At 41.9% G+C, this 22201-nt stretch overlaps 1 protein-coding gene across 3 annotated transcripts in view; it reads right to left on the reverse strand.

Annotated features, from left to right (window-relative positions):
* Window positions 1-21931, reverse strand: part of LOC137380179 (uncharacterized protein C3orf84-like) — a 38149-nt gene extending 16218 nt beyond the window's left edge. The window contains exons 1-4 of one of the 3 annotated variants that reach the window (XR_010976989.1): window positions 21605-21799; window positions 11218-11295; window positions 8211-8407; window positions 3431-5982 (exon numbers count right to left, since the gene is read on the reverse strand). Coding sequence is in view for 2 of the 3 variants with exons in the window: in XM_068051942.1 (XP_067908043.1) it covers window positions 5464-5982; window positions 11218-11295; window positions 21605-21718; window positions 21833-21859 (738 nt within the window). In the remaining variant the exon portion in view is untranslated. Of the gene's footprint in view, window positions 1-3430; window positions 5983-8210; window positions 8408-11217; window positions 11296-21604; window positions 21800-21832 lie in introns of those variants that run through there. The other 2 variants (XM_068051942.1, XM_068051943.1) reach the window with 2 other exon arrangements.
* Between the last annotated feature and the right edge of the window lie 270 nt (window positions 21932-22201).

Here is a 22201-nt window from a genome sequence, read left to right on the forward strand (position 1 = left end):
ACATTCTCTGAGTTCCAACTGTACAATTCAGAAAAACCCAGGTTGTCAAGCAGGTTAGTCATGTGACTAACTGGTCTGCTCACATCTTGGATTGTATCAGCTTCGCAGTCTCTGAAATGCTCCTCTTACACACAATACCTGGTGATCAAGGTCCATTATGGGTTGAATGTGTCAGGGAGTGGTCCTTTGTCCTTCCAATCATCATCTGTTAATGTGTAAATGTCTTTTCCAGCCACGGCTGATCCGTTTAACAAGTCTTTTCTTCACTCCAGTAACAGTTTAAAATCAATGTTCATGACAAAATTAATGTGCCTCATTCTTGGAAGGTGGGGGCTAACATGACAGGTTGTATCAACCCAAATACAAAAGTTTTCTCATTACGATATCATTATGTCATTCCAATGAGTGTTTCATTCTATTAAGCCACTTGGTTAAGTGTTCGGTAGATAGATCCTTATTGTGATTCTTTTTTTTTACTTTAACTCTGTGCAGTAAAGTCTGTGCCTAATTCAAAGAAGGGAACTTGCTACTCCTACCTGGTCTATACGAATGTGACTCCAGTCCCCACTGATTGATTATTAATCTCCTCTAAAATGGTCCAATAAGATATTTAGTTGTGCAAATAATTGCTACTTGAAAACCCATCACCACTTTCTCAGTACAACTCAAGATGGGAAATGTGTGTGGTCCTGTCACTGTTACCCACATCTTTGAGCAAATTAAAAGGGGTTAAAATTTCTGTGATTTATTATTGGGTCTTTCCACTTACTGATGTTTACAGGTGTATAAGGTAGTGTAGTGGTGATTTCACCTCTAAGAAACTACTTTTAAGAGACCAAGCCACTGATGCAACTGGTGACATCATCATACATACATAAGGAGGACACCAGTTTGAGAGGCACATGCACAACTGTGAGGAAAAGACCTGGACCTGAGATCATGCAATGTAGATAAGTAAGACAATAAATAGTGTTTGCGTTGATTAGTGTTAAAGCCTGCAGTTGTCATTTAATGAAGACTTAAGGACACCACACCACACTACAAGGTGCTATCTGTGAGGCACATTTTACTCTCTATCACATTGTTCCCCATTGTGTATCATCTATCTTGTTATTGCCTACTGTGTACCCTCTATCACATTGCCCCTCGCTGTATACCCTCTATCACATTGCTCCCCACTTCATTCCCTCTATTACATTGCTTCCCTTTTATATCCTCTATCACACTATTTCTCATAGCATACCTTATATCACTTAAATCCCACTATATAGTATCTATCACACTGCTCCGTAATATGTACCCTTTGTCACACTCTTAACCACTGTATATCCTACACTACATTGTTGGATACTGGGTACTTTCAATTGTAATGTCTCCATAATGACTGAAATAATGAAATGAATGAAAGCTGTTGTAGGACTTGAAACTGCTAAATACGTCCTCCAAGAGAATACAGATTGAATGCAGATGCTGTTTACAATGTGATATTATGTTAAACATCTGTAATATATCAGTTAGCTGAGAGTGATATCTTTCCTGTTGGCTGATGTCCACAAAGATGCTCCATTTGGCAGTGGGGGGTGGGGGGGGGGGGGGGGGGTGTCAGGGGGTTATGTAGCATATGCAGTGAGTAGTACCAGGAACATCCAGCCAAGCAATTGTCACTTTACATTAATTAGACATTTAGAAGAATTCCTGGAGAGATCAGACCATGGTAAAAGTGTCATTATCCATGTGCTATTCATTCCTGTGAAATTTATAAGAGAACAGACAAAATAATTTCAGAATTCTGTTCCCACACTGACAGGGTGAAGAATCCTGAAGCAACATAGAGCAAAATTTTCAACTCCTATGCTGACAGATTTTTATTCGATGTACGTGCAGCCAGTTTGTAATTTGTGAATGTTACTACTTGTGAATATGTCAATTACCTAGACTCGGCACCTAACTCCTCCTACCTCATTCCATTCTATCCAGAACGTTTGATACGGATGACAAACTACACGAGTAGCTATTCTGAAATTATTGGTATGACCTCCTGAAGTCATGGCTGATAATTCTACAATGATGCACAAGCTCCTTCAGGAACATATACAATGACACTCATGAGAGATAAGACATGAGAGAACAAGAGGGTCAGTTATTGAGGAGGCATTTGGAATGCTGAAAGCACAGTCCTGCACAGAAATAAGGTTGTTTAGCAGGATAATGCCAGCAAGGTCTTTCTTGTATGTTGTTTACTACACAAAATTAGCCAGATATTGATGAAGAATGGCATCAGTATGATCTGCTTGTGGAAAGATGCTGCCATTAAAGATGCTGAGCCACAACAACCTGTTTACGCAGGAAATGCACCACTATACATTCATTTTACAATTTATTTCTCTTTGCTCAGATATTGATAAGATCTCAATCTTATAGTTGGTAACACATTATTGAAAATAATCTAGATAACAGGTACATAAATCACTGAGTACAATATCTCAGATTATTTTAATTAATAGATAATATATTTTGAAATTAACCAACTGCCCTAATACAATGAATAATACTTTGGTGTCTGAAGGAGACATGAGGAAAGCAATAACCTATCACAAAATATCAGACAAGATGAGTAACAGTGATTTCTGAGAGCCAGATAGGTTGGATTATATATTGATAACAGTTGGATGATAAAGGTGGCTCACTAATATCATGATCATAAGGGGCAGATAGAAAGTGTTATATACTAACCTGTAAAGAACAGACAAGGTGGATAACACACTGATCGGACAAGGACTGACATAATGGCAATATAGACAAGGGTAACAGATGGCAAAATGTGCATTGGAGTAGTCATAATCTACTTTATTATCGGTACATGAAGAATACTAGTTCACCCACCCCATCTCTAGTATCGTTATTTAGCTATTCCTAGGTCACATACCACTTCACAAGTAAAAATGCAAGTAACTGAGCTGCTCACATGTTCTACCAATGCGTCTGGATTTGGATGCAAAGAAATGCATCAGGTTAACGTTGATTGACTCTCCCTATTTTGCTCCCTTTAATGGCATGGCTGAGAACTTGTTGTTTGTTGAAATTGAAGCTGCAACCTGCTTCCTAACAAATTGAGTCGCTGCATAGTTGATTCAGTATGCTACAGCATTGCCATCTCAGAACACAGGAGAAAATGTTCAGATGGATGGTTGCAACATCTTACTGACCAACTCAATATCACTGTCCTAGCTATTTTCTGGTTAATATGATAAGGCCTTCTTTAAATGTTTCAACTTAACTGTAATGCAGAAATGTCCACCATCAAGCCCATTGGTCAAGCATGGGCTAGCAGTATTAAAAAAAATCAAAAGCCATAAATAGCCTCTGGTTGCTATTAATCTAACCTACAGCAGTTTCCACCCCCCCCCCCCCCCCCCCCACCTCCCCTGAGTTCAGTTGCTTCTGGATAATTTTTTAAAAAAATGATAGAGCCAGATCTCGCAATTGCTTAAAAGTTGTTTGTCGAGCCCATGGCCAAAATATAGCACCCACATCTTTCATATTTCATACAGGTATGGTTAGGGTTTGGTGTGGAGAGACAGAGGTGGAGGCAGGCACTGTTTTAAAGGAGAAAGAAAGTATTTACAGTTAATGATATTCAGGATGCCCTACTCCAAGGCATCAAGGGTCTGCAATTTCTGGGCCCTTCTCCAGTTTGGCTCTGTTTTTTTGTATTATGTACCTTCCTCTGCTGCAAACAGGCAAGTAGTCTTGAAATATTTTAAGTTGATGACACACAGAAGTCATAGGTACATACCTAATAGAAATGAAATTCAACTTTAATGGAGGCACAAAACAGGCAATAGCCAACCCTGAATTACACCCTCTTGAGGCAGTACTCCAGGTGTGATCTGACTAGAGCACTGTACAGTTTGATCATGACTTCTTCTGAATTATACTCAAATGTTTTGGCTATTTTTTAAATTTAATCTCAGGATGTGGCATCACTGACAAGGCTGGCATTTATTGCCCAACCCTAGTCCACCTAAAAACTGAATGGCTTGCTAGACAACTTCAGAGGGCAGTTAAGAGTCAACCATGTTAGTGAGGGAACCAGTGTCACATATAGGCTAGACTTATAGAGAGATACAGCACTGAAACTGGCCCTTTGGCCCACTGAGTCTGTGCCAACCATCAACGACCCATTTATACCAATCCTACATTAATCCCATATTCCCTACCACATCCCCACCTTCCCTCAATTCTCCTACCTACACTAGGAGCAATTTACAATGGCCAATTTACCTAACAACCTGCAAGTCTTTGGCTGTGGAAGGAAACCAGAGGACGCAGTGGAAACCCACGCAGTCACAGGGAGAACTTGCAAACTCTGCATAGGCAGTACCCAGAACTGAACCTGGGTCGCTGGAGCTATGAGGCTGCAGTGCTAACCACCGCACCACCCAACTTGGTAAAGACTTCTTCTCCAAAGGATTTTAATGAACTAGTTGAGTTTTTAATGACAATCCGATTGCTTCATGATCACTTTTTACTGCTAGCAGTATATTATTCCAGATTTTAAAAATTGAATTCAAATTGTCAAACTGCCATGGTGGGATTTGAACTCACAACTCTGGACTACTAGCCCAGTAGCTATATAGTTTAACATTCTTTTGGCTTTGTTGATTGCTGCCTTAGAGTTGGACATATTTAGTGTAGGGTTTACTAAGACTCCTAGCTCTCTTTCCACTTCATCCTCAGCTATTTCAGAACATGAAGTATATATGTTACTTATTGTTCCATCTTAGCAGTAATTTGCACTGGTCTGCATTAAATTTCATCTGTTACTTATTTGACCACTATTCTTATTTCATTCAATTCATTGTATAACTTTTGAGTTACTTCCCCAGAATCCTACTCTAGTATCTCCAAGAAAAATAACAGCATTGAGTTTGAGATTTTTTCAATAAGAATTATAACTCCAAATGTCCTTTTTGTAAATTGTGATCAAAGTGAAGGATGTTGGTAAACAGGATTTGAACTCATCCCCTTTAAGGCACCCCCAAGCAACAAACAAGCTTAAGTCAGGTGTAAACATAGCCAGATGCAGAGTAAAACTCCCACTACTCTCCAAACAACATCTTCAGCCTCAAACTCAGAAGATCGTTCCCCGATTCTATCATTCCCCTACTGCCTCCCACACCAGCCATTCTGTGGCCTCTCTCTGAGTGAGGTGGCCAACGAGTGCCAAATTAGAGACACGCTTACAACAATCCTATGAAAATACCAGAGCTCTTAAAAAAAAAACTCCCAACTTAGTAGCATCATGATGGGAGAAGTAAGTGCTGGATCAGGACTGTTTGTAAATTATTTTCCATGTCTAGAAGGTTGCTTGTGAACTTTCCCCTCATTCAATTCCCTGATATTACCAGAAAAAGTCAAATGTGAAAATGAAAACACATGTATTGTCTCTGAAATAGCAGATTATACACAAACACTGGGGCCATTTTTACTTTCCTCCTTGCACTGATTTGTTGCATCTGTTTGTGCGGAAGGCCAAGAAAGACAGTCAGCGACAGTGTAGCACTGTGACAATGAGGACCTTGCTCTCCATGTTGCACTTGCTGGCTTTGGTTTGGGGTTCAAATAGACAAATGTTGCTTCTTTTTCCATGGGCACGCTCTGCACTTCTCCAGTAAAGACATTTGTATGAACATTTGGATTTGGCTGTGAGTGGCTGTAGAATTGGCGATATGTTGTTTGCATCATTTCTGATCTAGGATGGGCAGCTGTTATCAGCCGACGAACACGTGGGACCAGCAGCTGAGGAATCATCACCGCTGTGGATTGTGGATTTCTATGATGCCAGAAATCTGCTTGGTATGTGGATATTAATGGCCACTGCTGTTGTTTCTCAGTCTGAATTGGAATCCAGGAAATTAAATCTTTCTTAAATTCGCTGCTTCTTCCATGAGCAGTTTTCGCCCGACTTATAACCTTTCTCTACAGAGAGGGAAAACAATCTGTTAATGTTGTTTTCCAAGTATTTGTATTGAAAGTCTCCAACTAACTGTACAGTAAATTGTTACATAAGGCTGTACTCTTTGCAACCTTCCCAGGGTAGCCAAAGCACTTGTGACAGATTAACACCTCTCACAGGCATTCTCGGAATCTTGGCTAGGGTTTGGGAATTTAATGCTGTGACTACACCTTCACTTTGTACGGGCAAAATCAGAAACCCGATCGCACCTTAAGGCACATCCCCCTTTGGTGCTCTTTCCATGTACAGCTTTGCTAACCTGTATTTTTTGTAAGTCTAGCACATTCTTGTCATGGAACATATGGGAACTAGCCAAAGTCTGCAAGTTGGAAAGTAGCACAAAGAAAAATAAATTAATTTTATTGTGGCAACAGAATGTATATCCTTAGGATTCATTGCATCAAAGTGGTTTTCACTGACATAAAAAGGACAGCATTATTTTGGAGTCAGACCCAAACCCAAGTCCAGAGGGAAGCAGCGTGAGATTCACCCTGGAGGAGTCATCTCACATTATTCTGAGCTGATAACTGCATGAAGTCGAACTATGATGCAGAGGCTGAAAAGCTGTAGGTCTGACATCCCAACATGTGCCAAGATGCGCTCGCTTGGAGCCTCTGCCACTGCCGCTGCTGGCTTTCCTTCATTTGAATGCTACTGATAAGAGTCCACGCTGCTATGGGAACATCATGGAGCCCACCAGAAACAAGTGGGAAATGCAGTATTGGCCAGTTATGTGATGCCTCGCCAGCATTACCGACGAGGAGAGGACAAAGATAAACCTCCATCAATTCCCTTTATAGGCATATTGAGAACAAAATGTTGGGTGGAATTTTAATCCCCAGGGAAGGAGGATGGGCAGGGGAAGTGGGTGAGGAGAAGAGGCAAGTGGGAAATTAAAAATAAAAAAAATGGGGAAACCCAACCTCCAACTTCTGGTTTTAATGGAGGCAGGTAGGGGGGAAGCAGGTGACTAACCTAATTACTGGTTTCGGGTCAGTCATTAAAGTATTTCAGTGAGGCTGACTGCCTAACACTTTATCTCTGTTCCATATTTAATGCTGGCCTTGGGAAATCCAGCAGCTGAAGGGAGCAAGAATGGTTGGATGGAGCAGATAGTTGCCTTTCCAGCACACCTCGTGGAGTAAAAGGAGCTAGAATGCTTCCTGCTGGTCCACCAAGCTACCTGTTTCCAATCCCACCATCAGATCGCACCCTGCGATCAGCCTCCCCCCACCCGTATGAACCCATAGATGTCCGTCTACTGTCTGTGGCCTGGTACTGCAGGCCTCTCAATGTAGCTGGCTGTGGCCGGAAAACAGATACCAAAAAATTGAAGAAATCTTGCTGTTAAATTTGTACTTCCAGATTTCCCAGCTTCTAAACCTCCTCCCTGCTCCCTCCCTCCTATTATTGGGGCATTATCTCCAAATTATTTGAGGATACAGGTTGTGTCCCTTTCTGGTAGTTGCTAGACTGGATTCAAGAAAACTCCAAGCCTGGGAACCCACTCCCTGCCAATGCTCCTTCCGATGTGCGTGATTTTGTCTAGGATGTTCGGGAATCCTGGCTCAAAAAATGCACTGCCTGGCTAAAACAATTTTGTTGCTCGCATGCTGAGGCTGGTAGCTGAAGCATAATTGCACCCTTAGAGGTGTAACGTATAACCCCTGAACCCTTGCTGGTGTTTCCCATTAATAGCCTTTTGATATGCAGGACAGAAATGATTGACAATAACCCAGATTTCATGGCAGAACCCTGAAACAAGACAAGAACCAAAATCTCGGAATCAAGATTTAGAACTGTACCTTAATCATGCTGAGAAGGCCATGATGCAGCATGCTCTCTAATACTAAAATCCTTCTGCATAATTACTTTAAAATGTTTAACTTCTGTGGTACAAACCAGAGTCAGTCTGTCCTGCTAGATTCCAGCTGTGTGTTCCACCAGCTTTCTCAATATTGCCACTCTCACTGTCCTTTCCCTGGGCTGGATTACTGATCAAGGGAAAGAGAAAGGCCACAAGAACAGCACCAAGCCAGAGGTTTGGGAATTCATTGTGTGAAAAGATGAGACATTTCAAAGTGATAAATGTATTATTTATTTACAATGGTTACACATAAAATACTGTAAAAAATGGCAGTTATGTAAAAATGGCAATATGAAAAATTAATAACTCAAAAGAAATGCCAACCTTTTTGTGTATGTGTGGGAATATACCAAAAGGTCAAAGAGGGAAGTATTGGTTGTGATTTTCTGTTCACTGAGTTTAGGCTGACTTTTATAGACATCTGACTTTTGACTCCTTGAATGTCAGTCTCCATCAGAGAGGAGTGGTGTAAGCCTCCTGTGGCTCCTTCATTGAGCTGCTCTGAACCTCCAGCTGCTTGACTTGAGATATTGTAAGGAAAGATATCAGTCGGAATGCACCAGTTAGACAGAAAAATGTAGTTCTAAATACTTACTATTTGTAACAAATGCTGTTTTGTGTTAGTATATTATCTCATATTAATGTATTTTTATATTAGTATATAAAATAGTTGTGGATATCGCAAATATTTCAGATTTCAGTCATTTTTTTGGTGGGTTTGAAAAAAAAATTGACAATATTCTCAGCGTTAGGACCAACACCCTTCACAATCTATATCAATGATCTAGATGAAAGTTTTTTGGGTACTGTCCTCATGTTCGCCAGTGATATTAAGATCTGTGTTAGTATCAGACCTCTTATAAGAGAAAACAAGATTCCAATCTGATCCGGATGTGTTGGGAGAATGGGAAGATGACATTTAAAGCAGATAAATGGAGTGTTTTGCATGTGGGTAGGGTTAATGCCAAGCATGTGTATACCATGCTAGATTCTGAAATAAAGTCTGTTGAGAGGGAAATAGATCTAAATGGTATAGTGCATAAATCTCTAAAGATTCAAGATGAGCACTGAGAGGCTAATGTGAAAGCAAATAAGAATATCACAATATACAGCTAGGCAGATCCAAGGTAAAGCAAAAAGCAACACAGTGACTTTGTACTGGACCTTGGTTAAGTTCTGTCTAGAGTACTGTGCCCAATTCTGCTCCCCTCACATAGCGGGAAATTTAGAGGCTCTGGAAAAGGTTCAGAGGTGGGCGACTTAATGACTAATTTAAAACGCCTAAATTACCATGATAGGCTCAGAAAGTTGTGTATTTTTACTCTAGAAAAGTGTAACCTTTGCAGAGACTTGATTGACTATTTAAGATCGTGAAGGGAATAACTGTGTACATGTGGACAGATCATTTCAATTTGATAAGTTAGGAAGAATGAGGGGACATATAAGCTATTAAAACACATGATATGTAGTGTATTTGCATACTGTTAATTAAACATAAGAGGACACTTTATGGGAGTAAGTAATTGTTATCATCTACCCTCTCATCTCCTCTTATATTCTGTTATATCTAGAAAGTTCCTGACAGTGTGAAATAAAAAGCATCATTGCATTATCACATCAACTTGAGTGTGAATGAGATATAACAGCATAGAGCGAGGTTACATAACTGGAGGTTTCATGGAGGATCACTGACCTTTGGAACAAATTGCTTGTTTGTGCTGTGGATGCAGATTCACTGCAAACATTCAACATGGTGTTGGACAATTTCCTAGAGAAAACCGTGTACAAAAGGTAGGTGGGATGTTGGAAATGTACCTTGTGGTGACTGTTATCTCTTAGAATTTGTTTTTCATTGCCTTCAGGGATCAGCAAGAAATTTCTCAATCTTTTTTCCTTGAATTTCCCTGTGTTCAATTTTTTTTGCCTCTCACAGGAGAATGATTACTGATGATTACACATGATTACTGGTGGGTAGAGAGCATTGAGGGTTACTTGGAATACCACCCTCTGCATTTGCGACCCTCACCCAAGGACTTACCTAGTTGCTGGCCGGGTGGTGTTTAGACTGCTTGATATTGTGTCGGTCCGCATCCAGTGAGTTGCATTGAGATGCCCCTTTGAGCAAGCAGCTCGCCCATTCTATGTAAATGAGGTCCGAACCTGAAATGACTCTGGCCTCTCCACTCCAGGCACAAGTGGGCAGGTGGCCAGTGTGAAATGCTGGTCAACCACCCGAAAGTTAGCATCTGCCCCATGATTCTGGGACTTTATTCGCTTCTTGGTTCTGCTATCTGACTGGTTGAAGCGCCAGTGGCCTTTGGTACTGGGATCAGATTGATCGAAGGGACACTACAATCAAACATTTTTACAGAACAAAACATTTAACAATATAAATCACTGCATCGAAGTGTTTCTACTGATATCAACATATGGCTTATGGTTATGTTGTGTTTCGATAATACTCTAACAGTTATAAACAAATTACAATAGTGTCTTCAATTCAAAAGCACTTCATTGGTTGTGAAGCTCTTTGGGATGTTGCAGCAGCAAATTTACAATAACTTTTGCCCCATGCTTTTTTGCTTGTGTCCCATTCTTTTCTATGGCTATGATGGTTTTTTTTCCCATGTTTCCTGCAAAATTTCAATGCAACCCGAAGTGTGGTTAGAGAGTTTCAGCAATGATTTATAGCATTCGGCCCTTTTCCAATATCTTAGTTCTTTAACATTATGATTTTCTTGCTGGAACCACATGGCCTGGATTTTTACAATTGCAGTATTGGGCCAGATCTTGCTGAAGCGGTGAATTAAACATTTTAAATTTGATATTTTTAAAATCTCTAATGATTATCTCCATGCAGAAATGAGATTGAACACTTTAAATTGTTCCTATTCTGGGCCAAATCAGCTGATTGACATTGCATTAACAATTATTAGATCATTAAAAGGTAATGTTAACTACCAGACTTAACTTTCTGCAACATGTTTAATGGGCAATTCCAACACAACCTTAAAAAAAAATGGAGAAACCAATGGCAGAGCGGCGTAAATTGACCAGCAGGTTGAGATTCACAACTCAAGCCATATCTCTTAATCCCTTGAACTGGCTGGCCTATTTGTGCCTCAATAATGGGGTCGGTTGTTAACACACCATTATTTTTCTAGCAGGTCCGTAGGAATATAGGAACATAGGATCTGGTTATGTTGAAGCTAACTGTCATGACTATCAATTTTGTAAGTGCATTTCACAAAAATTTCACTACATAACGCAGTGATATGATAGAATCGAAAGTGTTTGTATTGCTGCATCGAATATCGCTTTCTTAACTTACATTCTCCATGTATGTGGCACTGTTATGAAACACTCGTTGACTGTCATGTTTGGAAAAGTTGTGTTTCAAAGGGCTCTCCTGAAACCAGAGTAAAATCTATGTTAATCAAAGAGGCTGAATGGTGGTCGGTGAGACACTTCACAGTGTACAAGAAAATATACAACACTCAACTGGATCACTCAGTTTTAAAACTAACATGTCTAGGTGGTAGCCAGAGGGGAGCACATAGGTCCACAGATTGGAGACGGGAAAGGTCTCCTAGAGCTAGCATGAACTTGATAGGCCAAATAGCCTCCTTCTGTGCCATAATGACTCTATGACTAAAAAAAGTATGAAATGATTCTGATCATCCCTGTTAGCTTGATATGAGTGGCCATTACACTGGACTATATTATAAAAGATATAGTACGAAGAATCGAATGAGAATTTAAAAAAAGTATTAGATAATGCAGATTCAAGAGCAAGGAATCAGTATGGACAGACACATTGGAGCAGACTGCAGCCACAATTCACTAAGTATTTGTCTTTTGACAGCATTAGTACTGGGCTTCAAATGCCTCCTGATCAATGGTGATATTTCAGGAGAATGTAGACTATCCATTACTGCATAAAATGATTCCATTGCAAAAGTCTCGTGAAAGGCTGTGCATCAAGCAATACAAACATGGCTCTTGTCGTTACTGCTGACATTCACATAATGGGTCGACAACCCAAATTTCACCTTCCACTGAATGATTAGCAATCTCTTCAGTGGTAGTGAGAATATAGGGCAGATTTTCAACTGCTGGTTTCTCATTTATCACATGAAAAACAGGGGCTCCACAGAAAAGAATATAGTAGGGATTATACATGCCGACTTGCCAACCTCATTTAATTTTCAGGCAGGCTTTTATAAGGTCGGCCAGCAAGCAGGCGCAAAACTACACAGGAGTCTGTTTAAATATGCAAATCAGGATCAAATGCCAGTTGTAGGATCCCAATTGCAATTTTCATGGTGAAATGGGCACAGTATGCGAAGTTTATGCATGTTTACCAGTAAAATTTAAATGAGGCCCAAACCTAAAAATGGTTTGAGCCTGCCCTTTCAGACGGTGGGCAGTTACCCTTGGTGCAAAGCTAATATTGTAACTGCTTTGGACCCGAACTGAAGATCTCCCTCAGGGCCCTGCAATAGATAGCTACAATTAAAACATTTCAGATTTATGGCAAAGTACAGTATCCCAGAAAGTTCAGGACTGATCAGATAGATGTCAGTGAAAGAAGCTCTTATCAACAATTCATCAGGTGGAGATCAACATGTAGGAGTTGTAGCCTGGCGAATATCCCTGATACCAATAAAAATTTGGTATGTATTTTGGAGCTGTCTGGAACCAATTGGAAGTACTTTGCTTTGTGCTTTGGATTGATACTATACCAATACTATATTCATACCCATGCTTTCTATGGGATTCCCTGATCACTGTGAAAATAATATCTTTGTCTTTCATAACTGTAAACCATTTTCTTAGACAGGTTGTTAGAAATTGGTCATCATTGAGTCATTTCTCTGGGTGGAAAACAGGGGCACGAATGACAAATTTTGCAGGACTATGCCTAGTGCTGCAATAGGGTTGCCAACTCTAGTTGGAGGCATTCCTGGGGGTTTGATCATAAGGTGATCTGACCACGTGATGCTGACTCACATGACTTTTACAAATGTTATTGAATTTGGAGTGTCTCCTGACAATACAGAGCAATCGCCGATGTCATCAGTGCGTTCGAACATTTGCCAGCTTGCCAGTATGAATCCAAGCACGCGTGCGCATTGTCATCACATAGTGACGTGGCACGTAATGACTTCCGAGTGTTGCCTCATCCCTCAATGGCCATGATCGCCATCTCCATCCACCTAACAGTATCCCACTCTCTCCCGCGATCGCCGCTTCTCTTTCCCCCTCCCTCCAGCGATCGCTGTCTCAATCACCGCTTCTCTTCCACACATCCTCCCGTGCCTGTCTACTCACCACTCCAACCCGCCATTCTCTCCTGCTCCCAACTGCTTGCCACCCACTTCCTGCCTCACTGCTTCACCCCCTCGCCGCTCGCAGCCCACTCACTCCCCCTCCCCGCCCCTAGTCTGGGCAGCAAAGTGGGGAGTGAGCAGCAGGATGGAGCGGTGAGCAGGCAGGCATGAGAGGGAGCAGCAAAAGGAAGTGGTGATCGCAGGAGCGAGCGGGAAACTAAATGCGGCGATTACATATGAACATATAAATTGAGGCAGCAATCGCAGGGATCAGGGAAGAGAAGCGGCGATCACAGGAGGGAGTGGGGTACTGTTGGGGATGGGGGGAGAATTGAGGCAGCGATCATGGCCATTGAGGGGTGAGGGGATTTGGGTTCAATTCTTTTTTCGTGTTAAATTGAGCAGTGCCATTTTTATTACTGGCAGCTGCCTGAATGTCACAGGCAGTGACATTTTAGTGGATGAGGCTGCATTTGGGCATGTGCCAGTACTGTGCCACCTAGTGGTTGCGTTGTCAGCAAACACAGCCTATTGAATTTACTTTATAACATTTGGATCGCCTGTAGTTGAGAATCTTTATTTGTGGCTTCACACAAGCAGCTGTTGTACAACAAATTTCAAGAACCAGTTAAACAGGCGAGAATGGGCAAAGAGAGAAAACTGTGGCTGGGGAAAATATTCTCTCCACCTCTTCTGTTGAGCTTCATTCCCCAGTCTCTCTGTCCCCGAGTGTCCATTCCCAGTCTCCATCTCTCCAAGCTGCCATTTCCAGTCTCCATCACTCCCCTGAGCCCCTAATTTCAAAACCTCCACGCACTTAATTCCTGACTTTTGCAGTCTTTCGCGACTCTGCATGAGATGGCACTGAGCAGCAGCTGGTAATGAGCTCCCGGGAAAAGGCTGGAAATTATTCTGTTTAAAATTAATACAGTATAACTTTGTTCTGACTTTTTAGTTGGTTACTTAGTAATTACGTAAGTGTCTGCTGTTTATGTAGAGTGATTGCAGCGGGAAGTTTAAATTGCTGATCTCCCAGGTTGCTAGAAGGAAGGCTCAGGATAGGAACCCCGGATTCCAGGAAAATCCTAATTAATCTGGGAGGGTTGAGAATCCTTCAGCCCAAGAATACCTGAAAAACGCCATTAGCCGTACTGGCCTCAGACTCTGGGGCAGCTTCCTTAAACAGGCCTTAGGCACTTTGCATATTCTAATGAAGGGTCTAAAGCCTGCTTTAAGATTCCTCTGAGAAATTGCATTTCCTTGAGCAGAGGGGGTGTCAGGTCTGCTTCACTCAAGTTTTCCAGGTGCGGACCTGGCAATATCAAAAACGCAAGTTTAATTTTTTTTTCAAATTCATATGGAGCCAGTTGGTGCAGGAGTGCTCCTCCCAGCTCCGTAGCATGCCTGTCAGCCATGATATGCCCCTCTCTCACTGTCGTTCCATGCCCCACTACCCCTTACCTGAGGGTGAGCTGCCTGTAGAAACACAATAGTGTTGCCAACTCACCAAGCTTAATGAAATGAGGCCTGAGGCCCAATTTTGGGCCTCAGAGTTGGAGCCCTCAAAAATGGGCACAGACAAATTTTCACCCCATGACATGGATAATTTGTGGGACTGGCATAATCCTGAAATTTTGCTTGTGTCAGCTATGGCTTGGTTGGTAGCACTTTCTCACCTCTGAGTCACAATCTTCTAGGTTCAAGTTCTACTCCAGGCCTTGAGCACAAAAAAATCAAGGCTGACAGGTGGGCAGGGTGGTGAAGAAGGCGTATGGCATGCTTGCCTTCATCGGCCAAGGCATTGAGTACAAGAGTTGGGACGTCATGTTACAGTTGTACATAACGTTGGTTAGGCCGCATTTGGAGTACTGTGTGCAGTTCTGGTCGCCGCACTACAGGAAAGATGTGGTTAAGCTGGAGAGGGTGCAGAAAAGATTCACAAGAATGTTGCCTGGTTTGGAGGGCTTGAGTTATAAAGAGAGATTGATAGGCTGGGTCTGTTTTCCCTGGAGTGAAGGAGGCTGAAAGGGGACATAATAGAGGATTATGAGAGGCATAGATAGGGTAGATAGCCAAAGTCTGTTTCCCATGGTAGGGGTGACTAAAACTAGACGGCATAGATTTAAGGTGAGAGGGAGGAGGTTTAAAGGGGATCAAAAGGGTAAATTTTTCACACAAAGAATAGTGGGTATCTGGAATGAGTTGCCTGAGGAGGTGGTGGAGGCAGAAACAGTAGCAACATTTAAGAGGCATCTGGACAGGTACTTGAATGAGCAAGGCATAGAGGGATATGGAATTAATGCAGGCAGGTAGGATTAGTATAGCTAGGCATTATGGTCGGCATGGACCCGGTGGGCCAAAGGGCCTGTTTCTATGCTGTACGACTCTATGACACTGCAGTACTGAGGGAGTACTGCACTGTTGGAGGTGCCATCTTTTGGATGACGCATTAAACCGAGGCTCCAACTGCTTGCGCGGGTGGATGTTAAAGATCCCATGGCACTATTCTGAAGAAGAGCATGGGAGTTGTCCCCAGTGTCTTGGCCAATAGTTATCTCTCAATCAACATCACAAAAACAGATTATGCGGTCATTTTGCTACTGTTGTTTGTGGGAGTTTGCTGTACACATAATGGTTGCCACGTTTCCTGCATTACAAAAGTAACTACACTTCAAAAGTACTTCATTGGCTGTAAAGCACTTTGAGACATCTGGTGGCCATGAAAGGCGCTATGTAAATGCAAGTCTTTCTTTTCTGTAACATATAGTACACAGGACTGTGAAGCTCAATCTTTTGAGGACTACAAAGTGACAGCAGCAAAACCCTTTCAATATTTGTGTACAGTCTAAACTTCATTAACGACTAATTGTAAGTAATAAGCACACAGATTATTCATGAATGGATAATTAGAAAGAAGGTCCCGATGACACAAATGAGATGAATTGCTGGTATTGTGCTGACTAAACTGTTATGATCTTATAGATTACATCACTAATGAGTACTGATGGCTTTGTGCATAGTTTACCTGTAAATGACACTTCAAATTACTCCCGAGTTTTAGGATTAATCAGTGTTACAAAGACCTCAACATATTTAAGTTTGAATTATTTAGTTAAGTTTGTTAACATTAAAGTCTAGACAAACTGGTTGGAAAATTCTAACAGCCTTTGTATTAAAAAGCTTCCTCTTTTCTCCTATGATATAAACTTTATGAACTTGTAACCTTGCAGAGCTATCATCATGAGTCCAAAAACTGCTTTTACTTATATATTTTCTTTTATAATAATCTGAAGATGCTTTTACAATTAGGAAAGTGGGGTGAATGGGGAAAGAATTTCCTCTGGTTGGAGAATCAGTAGGTCATCAATGTAAAACTGTCATTTTGAGTGTGAGGAGAGAGGTTAAGAGAAATGTATTTACTCACAGCAGTAGTTTTAATGTAGTTAAACATCCCAAGATGTTTCACAGGAGCATTATCAAACAACATTTGACACTCAGCCGTGTAAAGAGATATTAGGGCAGGTGACCAAAAGCTTGGTCAAAGACAGGTTTTAAGGAGCAGAAGTGTCAAAGAATGGAACACTTTGCCACAGAATAGTTGAGACAGAGACCGTTGCATCTTTTAAGGGAAGTGTAAAGAAACTTTTGAAGCAGAGAAAGACAGAGTTATGTGAGAGAATTAGTTTTGAATTGTTACAACAGAAAGCCAGCAAAGGCACTGGGTTGACTGACTTCTTTTAGAGCTGTAAATGTTTGATTCTATGCCTTTTGTTGCACATTTCAGACAGCTATAACTGCTGTTTCATTGTACATTTATATGCGCACCTTTAAGCTAGAAAAATGTCCCAAGGTGTTTCACAGAGGTGTAATCAGACTAAAATGGACATCCACCCACAGAAGAGGATATTAGGAGGGGTGGCCCAGAGCTTGGTCAAAGAGATGGGTTTAAGGAGGGCCTTAAAGGAGGAGAAGGAGGTGGAGTTTAGAGGGAATTCCAAGGCGTAAGGCCTAGATGGTTGAAGGCACCACAATGGAGGGGGGAGGGGGGAATAGACAAAAGGCCAGGTTTTGAGGTATGGAGAGCACAGGAAGGAGAGTTGTAAGTCTCGGGGACCTTTACAGAGTTAGGGAGTTGCAAGGCTATGTATGGATTTAAGCAGCGGCTGAGAACTTTAACTTTGAAGCATTGGAGGACCTGTAGCCAATGTAGGTCAGTAAGGACAGAGATGATGGGTGGACAGGACTTGCTGTGTTTCAGGTTGCAGAGTTTCTATAGATAATGGTGACTTTGAATTTCCTCAGAGCTGCTCCCACTTCGCCACAGTAACTTTGCTGAAAGTGCAGTGAAAACCCCATTTACCTGCCTAAGCAGGGTTGCCCCCCAACTTCTGAAAAAGTTACAGTGGTGGTGCCAGAGCAGCCCTGAGGACATTCACGGCCATAGGCTTCATGTTTTGGGCTCTGTTTGGGGAATACTTATGACAAGTCAACTTTATTTCACCGTGTCTATGTCTTATGCTTTTCTGTAAACCTAAATAATGCCCTGCTCTCTTCAGCTCAATGTACAAATAATGAGCACAAATATGAAATGTATTTGCCATCAAATAATAAAAACATCTCTTAAATTTAAATATTCTTTTAATTTAGCGTAAAACTGGCATTCGACAGATTACTGTTAACCTGATTACACACAGCACAGTCTGCATTTGTGTACAAAATATTACATTGGCTGCAAAGGTTACAGGGTTTTCAGACACGATAGGGAGGGGGATAAGAAAGGAGCGAGAGTGGCAATTTTGGTCAAGGAAACTATTACAGCTGTGAGAAGGGATGATATGTTGGAAGGTTCATTGAATGAGGCCATATGGATTGAGCTAAGGAACAAAGGGCAGTCACACTGCTGGGAGTGTACAAGAGACTCCCAGTCAGAGGGAGATAGAAGAGCAGATATGTAGGCAAATCTCTGAGAAGTGCAAGAACAATAGGGCAGTAATAGTTGGGGATTTTAACTATCCCAATATTAACTGGGATAGTTTTAGTGTGAAAGGAATTGAGGGTGCAGAATTGTTGAGGTGCATTCAGGAGAACTTTATTGCCCAGTATGTAGCAAGTCCAACAAGAGAGGGTGCAGTTTTAGACTGAGTTTTTGGAAATGAAGATAGGTAGGTGGAAGGGGTGGCAGTGGGAGAGCATTTTGGTGGTAGTGATCATAATTCAGTCAGTTTTAACATAATTATGGAAAAGGAAAGAGATAGAACAGGAGTTAGAGTTCTCAATTGGGGCAAGGCCAATTTTAGTAAACTGAGGAGTGATTTAGCGGAAGTGGATTGGAAACAGCTACTTAGTCATACAGTCATTGTGTTATACAGCACAGAAACAGGCCCTTCGGCCCATCGTGTCTGTGCCAGCCATCAAGCCTATCTATTCTAATCCCATTTTTCAGCACTTGGCCTGTAGCCTTGTATGCTATGGCATTTCAAGTGCTCTTCTAAATACTTCTTAAATGTTGTGAGGGTTCCTGCCTCTATCACCTCTTCAGGCAGTGTGCTCCAGATCCAACCACCCTCTGGGTGAAAAAAACTTTTCCTCAAATCCCCTCTAAACTGCCTGCCCCTTACCTTAAATCTATGCCCTCTGGTTATTGACACCTCCATTAAGGGAAAAAGTTTCTTCTCATCTACCCTATCTATGCCCCTCATAATTTTGTATACCTCAATCAGGTCTCCCCCTCAGCCTTCTTTGCTCTAAGGAAAATAACCCTAGTCTATCCAGTCTCTCTTCAAAGCTGAAATGTTCCAGCACAGGCAACATCCTGGTGAATCTCCTCTGCACCCTCTCCAGTGCAATCACATCCTTCCTGTAGTGTGGCGATCAGAACTGTAAACAATACTCCAGCTGTGGCCGAACTAGCATTTTGTACAGCTCCAACATAACCTCCCTGCTCTTATATTCTATGTCTCGGCTAATAAAGGCAAGTAACCCATATGCCCACCTGACCACCTTATCTGCCTGTGCTGCTGCCTTCAGTGATCTATGGACAAGTACACCAAGGTCCCTCTGACCCTCTGTACTTCCTATGGTCCTACTATCCATTGTATATTTCCTTGACTTGTCAGTCCTCCCAAAATGCATCACCTCACACTTCTCAGGATTAAATTCCATTTGAAGGTAAATCAGTGTCAGAACAGTGGGAAGCATTCAAAGGGGAGATTCAAGGGGTTCAGAGTAAACATGTTCCCACAAAGAAAAAGGGTGAGATGGCCAGATCTAGAGCCCCATGGATGTCAAGGAGCCGACAGGGTAAGATAAGGCAGAAAAGGAAAGCTTATGTCCGACACCGAGTACTCAATACTACAGAAAGTTGAGAGGAGTATAGAAAGTGGATAGGTTGAAATCAAAAAGGAAATTAGAAAGCAAAGAGAGGGCATGAAAGAATATTGGCAAGCAAAATCAAGGTGAATCCAAAGATGTTTTATCAATATATTAGGAGTAAGAGGATAACTACGGAGAGAGTAGGGCCCATAAGAGACCAAAAAGGTAACCTATGTGTAGGGACGGAAGATGTTGGTATAATTCTTAATGAATACTTTGTGTCTATCTTCACAAAAGAGGGGAATGATGCAGATATTGTAATTACGGAGCAGGAATGTGAAGTATTGGATGTGATAAACATAGGGAGAGAGGAAGTATTAATTGGATTAGCATCCTTGATAGTTGATGAATCACCAGGACCAGATGAAATGTACCCCAGGCTGTTAAAAGAAGCAAGAGAGGAAATAGCAGAAGGTCTGACCATCATTTTCCAGTCCTCACTGGATACAGGTGTGGTGCCGGATGATTGGAGAATTGCTAACATTGTACCTCTGTTTAAAAAGGGAGCGAAAGATAGACCGAATAATTACAGGCCAGTCAGTCTAACCTCAGTAGTGGGCAAATTATTGGAATCTATTCTGAGAGACAGGATAAACTGTCACTTAGAAAGACACAGGTATAGTCAGCATGGATTTGCAAAGGGAAGATCTTGTTTGATCTTGATCTTTTTTGAAGAAGTAACAAAGAAGAAAGATGAGGGTAGTGCTGTTGATGTGGCCGACATGGATTTTAGCAAGGCTTTTGACAAGGTCCCACATGGCAGAGTGGTTAAAAAATAAAATCCCACGGGATCCAGGGAAATGCAGCAAGGTGGATACAAAATTGGCTCAGTGGCAGGAAACAAAGGGTAATTGTTGACGGCTGATTTAGCGACGGGAGGGCTGTTTCCAGTGGCGTTCCGCAGGGCTCAGTACTGGGTCCCCTGCTTTTTGTGGTATATATTAACGATTTGGACATAAATGTAGGGGCACGATCAAGAAGTCTGAAGACGACCCAAAGATTGGCCGTGTGGTAGATAGTGAGGAGGATAGCTGTAGGCTACAGGAAGATATTGATGGTCTGGTCAGGTGGGCAGAAAAGTGGCAAATGGAATTCAACCCGGAGAAGTGTGAGGTGATGCATTTGGGGAGGTCAAAAAAGGCAAAGGAATACATGATAAATGGGAAAATACTGACAAGTGTAGAGGAAGTGAGGGACCTTGGAGTGAATGTCCACAGATCCCTGAAGGTAGCAGAACAGGTCGATAAGGTGGTTAAGAAGGCATATGGAATCCTTTCCTTTATTCGCCAAGGTATAGAATATAAGAGCAGGGAGGTTATGTTGGAACTGTATAACTCATTGGTTAGGCCACAACTTGAGTACTGTACAGTTCTGGTCACCTCATTACAGAAAGGCTGCACTAGAGAGGGTACAGAGGAGATTTACGAGGATGTTGCCAGGACTGGAAAAATGTAGCTATGAGGAAAGATTGGGTAGGCTGGGGTTGTTTTCCTTGGAACAGAGAGGGCTGAGGGGAGATTTGATTGAGATGTACAAAATTTTGAGGTCCTGGATAGAGTGGAGGTGAAGAGTCTATTCACCTTAGCAGAGGTCAGTGATGAGGGGGCATAGATTTAAAGTGATTGGTTGAAAAATTAGAGGGGCGATGAGGAAAAACTGTTTCACCCAGAGGGTGGTGGGGGTCTGGAACTCACTGCCTGAAAGGGTAGTTGAGGCAGAAACCCATAACTCATTCAAAAGGAATCTGGATATGCACCACAAGTGCCTAATCTGCAGGGCTATCGACCAAATGCTGGAAGGTGGGATTAGAATGGCTGGATCGTTTTTCCGCCGGCACAGACACGATGGGCCAAGTGGCCGCTTTCTGTGCCTTAAATCTTCTTTGATTCTATGAAATGTAGAATAATGAGAAAACACACGAATCAGGGCTAAACAGGGAGAAGTGATCCGCAAACCCCAGTGAAAACAATAGGTTGAAATTGGTAAATGTGTTTGCTAATTCCTTGAACTCACCCGGAGTCGCTTTATCAGTTTCTCGGGAGGCGGAGGCTTGGCCTGTTGTCTGTATTCTTGAAATATATCATTCCGGGATTTACTGCGAGCGTGTCCATGAAATCCAGTCGGAAACTGAAGGGAGAGGAAGAGAGAGGGAAGGGTCAATCAGCAGAGAAAAAAGTTGAACAGGGCTTCCTGATGCAGAACTCGTCCACCGGTCCATTAAGTTCCAAAAGGATTTCTTACCCAAGATCCAGTGATGGCTCCAGCCATCGTGTCTGCTAAAGTTCATCTGAGATTCGTGGAAGGGTTTCCTAGGAGTCAGTGTTGACACTGAGCTGCTCATGTTCCTTCTGCCATTGTTTACTGGTTGCTAAACTACACGCTTGGGAGGCGCGGCTGCTTGCACTGTTACCACAATATAAACTACACAATATACAAGCTTTATACTCGAATACTGAACAACAAACATTCATTCACATGTCTGAAATGGTAAACCTCAATTGCTCGACCAAACCATACACTCGAAGCAAAATAAACTCAAACGTGAAAATGTTTCTCAGACATCAATTTTTAAAGGCATCTTGCCTAAGGAAAAGCAATATGGAGCAGAAA

The sequence above is a fragment of the Heterodontus francisci genome, chromosome 19 (assembly GCF_036365525.1).
Source record: "Heterodontus francisci isolate sHetFra1 chromosome 19, sHetFra1.hap1, whole genome shotgun sequence".
Classification (NCBI taxonomy): Eukaryota; Metazoa; Chordata; class Chondrichthyes; order Heterodontiformes; family Heterodontidae; genus Heterodontus; species Heterodontus francisci.